This window comes from Haplochromis burtoni, unplaced genomic scaffold (genome assembly GCF_018398535.1).
Source record: "Haplochromis burtoni strain Fernald_Lab_line unplaced genomic scaffold, NCSU_Asbu1 Contig_2891, whole genome shotgun sequence".
NCBI lineage: Eukaryota > Metazoa > Chordata > Actinopteri > Cichliformes > Cichlidae > Haplochromis > Haplochromis burtoni.
This window is the reverse complement of record NW_024585252.1, coordinates 1-7,500: the sequence shown is the minus strand read 5'-3', so window position 1 is coordinate 7,500 and position 7,500 is coordinate 1. Positions and strand designations below refer to the sequence as shown.

At 41.3% G+C, this 7,500-nt stretch overlaps 1 protein-coding gene across 1 annotated transcript; it reads right to left on the bottom strand.

Moving 5' to 3' along the window:
- Nucleotides 1–175: 175 nt before the first annotated feature.
- On the bottom strand, nt 176–7,135 carry LOC102303771 (adenylate cyclase type 8; the record flags this gene model as incomplete). Its single annotated transcript, XM_005953106.2, is given in 2 exon segments — nt 176–322; nt 6,977–7,135. Coding segments are annotated over 2 exon segments (306 nt in total), but the record flags the coding sequence as incomplete, so codon positions are not given.
- Between the last annotated feature and the right edge of the window lie 365 nt (nt 7,136–7,500).

Below are 7,500 nucleotides of genomic sequence, written 5' to 3'. Positions count from 1 at the left end.
GTGCTTGTTGATAACCTGTGAGTGTGCTCGTTGTTTCTGGCTTCGGATTAACCCGCTGTGAAGTGATCTGCTTTTCATGAAAAACAGAAGACGCTGACATCAGAGACGGTCCTCTGCATGTTTAAAATGTTTGTCTGAAGCAGAAGTGGGCACATTTGAAAATCTGCAGTCTCACCTCATCAAAGTCAGCGATGATTTCATTGAGGAGCCTCAGGCACTCGACTCCTTGGTTGTTCATCTCGGTCTGGGAGTAGAAGTCAGCAAAGCCTGGGATGGAGGCAAACATCACGCCCACGGCATCGTAGGACTGCGAGTACAGCTCCTGTGGGTAAACACGTCATGAGTGAGCTCACGGTGTCACGTTTTCTTGAATCGCAAACAAGATAACTTCATTCAGTCACTTGTTTTGTGTCTCTATGGATACTGCAGAACCAAGCATTGGTGAATTTGGCCACGCATTCAAACAATCGTCTGGCTGACAGCTGACATTATAGCAGCAGGTCGATCATTGCTTTACTCTCCAGAGAATTGAGTGAAACGTTACACAAGACAAATATGACACTGCCCCACTTTCATCCCCTCTGAATTTCTTCCAGTAAATGAAAACAGAAATTAAACTTTGGTGTTGGGCACTCCACTTGTAATATCTAAGGGAAGACACTAACAGAGAACTGTAATAGAGCAGACTGTGCTCCAGGTTATCGTCCGCTTTTTAGCTCTCTCAAGAACACTTTAGTTCAAGTTCAAGCTGAGAGGCAGAAACATCAGGAGAGAAGGAGACACAGAAAGAACAGAACAGGCATCAGTGACGACAGATATGACAGCGACAAAGTCAAAGGGACTGAGGGGAGGTTGGTTGCAAAGTGGCTTGCAGAGGCAAAAGAGGCAACGTGTGGTTTAGATAGTGTGACATGTGCAATATTTGCCAATAAAGATAACTCATCAGCTGATTTGAACCAGCTTGATTGGTGCAGTTTGTGGAGCTGAATAATTGCAGTTAATAGTATCAGGGGCTTCTCTCACTTCATGGTGATGTGACTCACTTGACGGTAGATGGTGATGTTCTGGAGGCCTCAGTTCTTCCTAGATTGTCTTGGACCATCAAAATAAACTAAGATGATACATGTCATATAAAACTTGTGCCGTTGTTTGAATGGATGATGTTGGATTATGACACTTTCTCAGATCTGCACTGAGTTCCTTGGATTTTTCCAATAGTCTCTGTGTTGGTGAGTGCTCTCAAATAAAGCCTTTCTATGTTTCCACAGAGCAGCTGTCAGCTGTAGTCAATCATATCCCTGACAGGAAGTTTGGAGGTAAAACACTTTTTGGAGCTTTAAAACAAAGCACCGAAAAGCCCGCACAGCAGCAATCATTACCTTACAGTTTTGTGCATTACACAGTCCTCATCACTAGGGGGCACTGTTGATACGTGACCGGGCGGGAGGCGTCCTGACATGCAGTAGCATGTCCTCACACGCAGTCGCTCTTTGTGCCATTAAGGAGGCATTTTAATGATGAGCTAGAAAACATAACGTCTGTCCAGAGTTCAACATTTGGAGGTAATAATTCAGGAGAAGCTGGGTGACTCTCTCTGTCTGTTATCATTTTAATGTAATTACACACTTATAAAAATAAGCCTTTGACTTTATTGTGAAATCATACAAGCTTAATGAGCTCAGTCAAATGTCAGCGCCTTCAAAGTGGAACTCAGTAAAAGTCGAACTAATTTAATTGCTCGGTTATTCCCGGTGCCTTTTCAGGGCAGCCGGAGCTCCGAGGTTCATTTGGGCTTTACTTTTTCCTGCAAACTAAGCCTCCTTAACATACTTCAGGAGGAGTTTTCTAATACTAAATAGAAAGATGGGTGACTAAAGGCAGTAATGCTCCACCATCAACACTCCTCATCACCTCCAATTAAGTATTCAGTTCACTTTAGTACTTAACTTGGATCATGCATCTGTGATCTGAAGAAAAAAAGACCTTTCTCATCCCATTGAGCAAATTTTTAATTAGATTAAATAAAGAAATAAAAATCTTGATAAGGGTTAAGAATAATAAAATGTATGAGAGCTAAACTGGAATGTAAAACACAAACACAGACTACAGGGCTACACTGCTGAGGATGATGCTTACGGGCTGTGACAGCAACTCTGACATCATATTTTATACTGTGCATCTCCGGGCGTTTACAGAGGTTTGGGTGATGCACAAACATCATAATGTTTTGGATTAGAATAACCTATATTTAGCCAAATTATGTCAAACCCTGGAGAAATGAAATTTAATTATTTCAGCACAACATGTACATTTCAGCGGGGTGTACTGTGGAGCCAGTTCGACAGAGCCGGGCTTTCTTTAGCTTTTTTAACAATCCCTAAAACCCCAGGCGGAGATGGTGGCGATCACATAAGTGGTTATCAGTGTTCTTTGTTAACCGCGTTTTCTGCTTCGAGGTGTGTGGAATTTCATATAGCTGGGGGGCAATGTTTGCATCATTTCTGTCTTCGATGGAGAGCACTGCCTCAGTAAATCATTCAATCATGTAAATTTACAAGTTGATATCTTTCACTTATCCTCACTGTGCTCTCAGTGCTGTTTACCTCTAAACTTTACTTGACGTCGTAATCTCGGTGGACACTCACGTTGAGCCCAACATATTCATGTCTGGCTTTAGCAGTGACCATCAGTGTTATGCATTTTGATTTGTCCCTTTCCTGATGCTGCAGTCATCATTTACTTTGAATTGTGCTAAAAATAAAAATAATAAAATAATAACATATCAAATGACTTGCTGTGGGTTCGTGTATGCATTTAGCATTGCACCATCACTCTCTCATACAAATATGGCGACTTATGCCTCCAAAGTACAGACAAAAAACCCCAAATAAAAATGTTAACATTGATTTAAAGCAGAGAGATGTTCCGTCTATCTACAGTTTGTTGTTTGATTATCTCATCGTGATGATCAGCTACAGCTTAGAATCATAATTCCAGGAGCCAAGTTCTGCTCGAGCTATAGATCTGATGTTGATCCGAAACTGTCTTTTATGAGTCACTGAAGTCAGATGCAGTAGTTTCTGAGATTACCTCAGAAAGGCCTCCAGGCAAAAGAATTCCAAGCACTAAGAACTCGGAGGGCAGCGTGCGGTTAGCCGCATGCTTTAGGACGAGTGCTGGCTGCCCCGGCACTGATGCAGCATGTCTGCTGCCATGATGACATTAAAACATGGGGGAGGTGTCAGGAACTTTTAGTCTAAAAACAGGGGCAGAGATGTTATTTAAGACCATCATTTTCTTCTCCTCTTTTTCCTTTGCCAAAAATATTTGGATCAACCAATCAGTTAGCTTGATGCACAAGTGTCTGTAACAAACAAGTGTCGTTGAAGCAGCAAACCTTTGTTTCTACAGATATGTTTTTCTGTCTTTCCTTGAAGTCACATTTATTCATTTTTCCACTTCCACTTACTCACTTTCCACTCCATTTTCCATTTGGGTCATTATGAAATTTGGCGTGAGTTTAATGTTCCAACGCTGACAGTTGTACTCGAAACGCCTCGAAGACGTTCAGAAACACGTCATAATTAGCATGACAGCTCTCAGTGTGTTTCCAGCCGCTCTGCTTTCAAACACTTTGTTGTATTTCAATCATTCACTTCAACTTTGCTTTGGGATCCTTTTTGATTCTATACGATTTTCCTCTAAATGTTTCAAAATAAAAGCTTTACTAGAAGACGAAGAAACTAAAAATGTGGCGTCAAAATAAAAACTTGACTGAAGCTGTTACTGAACAACAGTTTAACAGATTAAATTCTGCTGAAGTGCCATTTAGTAAGCGACTGACACACTCAGGAATAAAACCTTCAAAAAAACGAAGCTACCTGGTGGAATAAATGATGCTGAGTTTTAATTGATTCCAAAGATCATCAAAACCTCCTCAGGGGTGTGGGAGCCTATTAATAACCCAGTGCTCTGGTATCTAAATCACAGAACAACAAACATCCTGATTAATAATGCAACAAGTGATTAGAAGTCAAACTATTCTAATGGATGCATTTTTAATCGTGTCCTTTTTAATTAGAAGCAGAATGATATCGGCTCTCCTCTCCTGACATTCAGAATTCATAGGTTGCTCGACCTTTGTTTGGAAGGCAAAGGAACATTGGAGATTTGATCATCAAGGAGGCAAGAGAGGACAATACAGCAATTTGAAAGGACTAGTGATAACGGGTGTGTTTGCGGACCAGTGGCATCAGGTATTACTGAGCTGGTGAAGGAGAGCGACGAAGAATGGACGACTGGAAGAAAAACAGCATCAAGAAGCTGTTTTGTTGTCACCTCTTCCTGCACTTTAAGCAAAAACACAGATAACCTTAACGTAATAATCTCTGATCGATATATCAACACGGTGGCTTTATCATAAGGGATAGTGTTCAAGTTAAAAAGTGTCAAAGGGAAAAGGAGGGGATTGCGCTGTTTCAGCTCAAACTTTTTCAGTATCTACAAATTAGACATTTATGCGTGGGTCTATCCCCGATGTTAACGCTAAACCTAAAAATCATATTCTCTGTTATCTTTTTTGGTCAACCAACCTCTAAACATCTGATTTCCCGATTCGCCAAAGTTTTTGTTATTCCGGTTAATGCCAACCGTCTGAGGGAGGCCTGGGCCAACTAGACTGCACCCTAGCCACCTTTGGCTCCTCTGATAGGCCACTTCCATCTCACCAAAGGAAACACGGGGATAGGGACGATTGCTGCAAAGAGGCAAATCTTACAAGAATGGAAATCCCCATCACCTCCTTGTTCCAAAAAGATTCGTTGCTGCAAAGGGAAGTCTCTGAGCAGTTCTCAGGGCATCTGGAAACCTCTCCTGGACTTGCAAGATGGGTCATAATCTGGAGAATTTCTTCCTGCCACTCTATGCTTGATGTCTGCTTATCAAGGTGATTTTTGCTATTAATCCTTTATATAACATCTCTCCACCCATTGATTTTCTTTCATTGTGTGTATTTGATTCTTTGTATAAATATATTTTTTAAAAAGTGTCATATAATAACTGTGATGATGGTTTATTATTTAACTCATCCAACTGGATAGTGGACTTGGGGGCAGGGCTGCTTTGACTGACAGCTGTCCAGATGTGTGCAGCTGTACCCGCTCACTGTCTTGGCCTGGCTTCACCTTGGCTCATTAAACTGGATCTCACCGCTGTGTTTGTGCTGTTGGTGCTTTTTGGAGAATTTTTCACAACTAATGTTGAGTTGTTTTTTGCGACAGACCATGTGGCAGGTTTGTGCTTTTGTTTCAGTGACTGAAATTCTATTGTTTTATTAGATTGTCACTTGTGCATCACTAATTTCCTAATAAATAAGTTTGTGTTTGTGCGAGAACCAATTCATGATCAAATTACCGGTTTACAGCCTCTACAGCTAAATTTCTCCTTTGTGATGATGCAGTGATCTTTAACTCACCTGTTTGGATTTTGTGAAAGTTTAAAATAAGCAGCGTGGCCTCTTTGACAGGCATGCCTGGAAGCTTCACCTGCACTGAAAGTCACTGAAAGCATTTTTACTGGCATTATCTTTCTAATCATACGACCTGCTGTGTGATACAAATCTTGAGTTAAATTCTATTAGTTTGTTACTAACGAGTATTTAGTGGTAAGTCTGAGTGTAAATTTGTGCTCTCGTTTTATCTCCCCTTGGGGACAATTAAAAGCACCAGAAGAAGAGAGGCAGCGATAAGGTGAACAAAAAGTGACTGTGAAAAGTTTAATTCTCTGCAGAGTTGGGGCAGCTGAGTCACCGCTGTGCCAGAGACACAAATCAATGTGTGCTGACAGACAGACAACATGTTATTAAAATCAAATCGAATGCATGGGTTGAAAAAAAAAAGGTCTCTAAAGATTTCCGGCTGAATGAACCGCCCCACCAATTCTCACTTTGTAAAGTCTTTGAAAAGCAATTACACTGCCTTTTCTTTTCTCTGCAGGCAGCAAGACCGAGACTCGGCGAACGAACTGTAATGAACACAGGGGACTCATTTTTCAGCAGGTCTGTGGTGAAAAAAATGAGGCGAAGCGTGCAAAGGAGGCGCTGCTTTATAAAACCACTAAATATTGAGTCAGTCCAATGTTCAGATGTGACCTATCGTTTGCTGACAGGTTACTGAAAACATTAATCTTTCGAGTTGTCAGTGGCCTAAAAAACAACCTGCGTCTACTTCATTCCTGAAGGTAATAACAGGCTGTGATTCACAAATGCTAGCTGAGAGAACTGAGATCTGGATCTGAATCAAGATTTCGACTTTATTTTGAAGAGAAGAATAAAATTTGACAACAGTACAATGACCCAAAACGTCTGCTGCAAGCATCCACCCTACAATCAGATTCAGCCTTGACCCACTGCATCCTAATAACTGTAACGGTGCAGTTATATTAAGAAATTATAACTCATTTTAAGTGAGACCACTTTTAGTTTGAACCCCCCAAATATGTTGTTAATACAATACTGAGAAAGAGGAACAGGAAAAAAACATAGTGTATATAAAACACAGACGTCGTGTCTGAAACCTGCATTCTGTCTCATGACCAGTATGACTGCAAAAACAAAGTGCCTGTCAAGAGCTTAGATCTGTGACCAGAGCACCCACTTACAGGAAGCCACAGTCACACAGGCCCAGAGACTGGGCGCGGATCCCTCTGGCGATTTGTTGCTAGCATATTCCCAGACACCAACCAGCTAGCCAATGAAGATTTGATTACTGTTATTTAGCAGTTGCTGATATCACAAAGGTTTTGGTTTACTGGAGGCCTCTCAATTTTTCATATTTCAATTTGATGTGTATTTGTGACGAAATGACTCAAAGAACTTTTCCCCACCTCCAGATCCAGATCGACTCAACCGCTTTTTTGCTAAAAACCAACATAACCACTCGTATAACCACTTTTGGTGTGAACGGGTTTTTGCACAGACCTCGTTGTCCCGGTCCTTCTCTAGGAAGTGTCGGGCCACGTGGCTGGGTAGGATGTTCCTCAGCATGTTCTCGTTGTGTTCTCGCAGCTCCTTCATCTCGTTGATCTCCTCCTTGGCCTGGACACGCCACAGGAAGTCCAGGCGTGCTGTGTACTCCAACTGAAGACAGAAAAATGAAGGCAGAGCACCTCAGATCAGTAACTGTCACAAATCAGAAACCCTAGTTCGGAGTGCCACTGTGTGCTCTAGCACCAGTGGATGCTTGCACTCGTATAATTCATTCAGGCTACTAAACAAATCATTTGGATGAGTTATTAATGTGTTTTTTAATCATTCATGCCATTGTGGCTGTTTGCAGATTAAACACTTTATCTGTTTCATGTGCAGAGAAGATCTTCTTTGGCCCGACATAATTTCACTGTACTTTGTGCATATACCAGCTCAAACATCCAGTGTATGAGATCTGATATCAGTAAACCATTTTGATGTATTTTAACCCTTTAAGACCTACCATAGAACCAAGT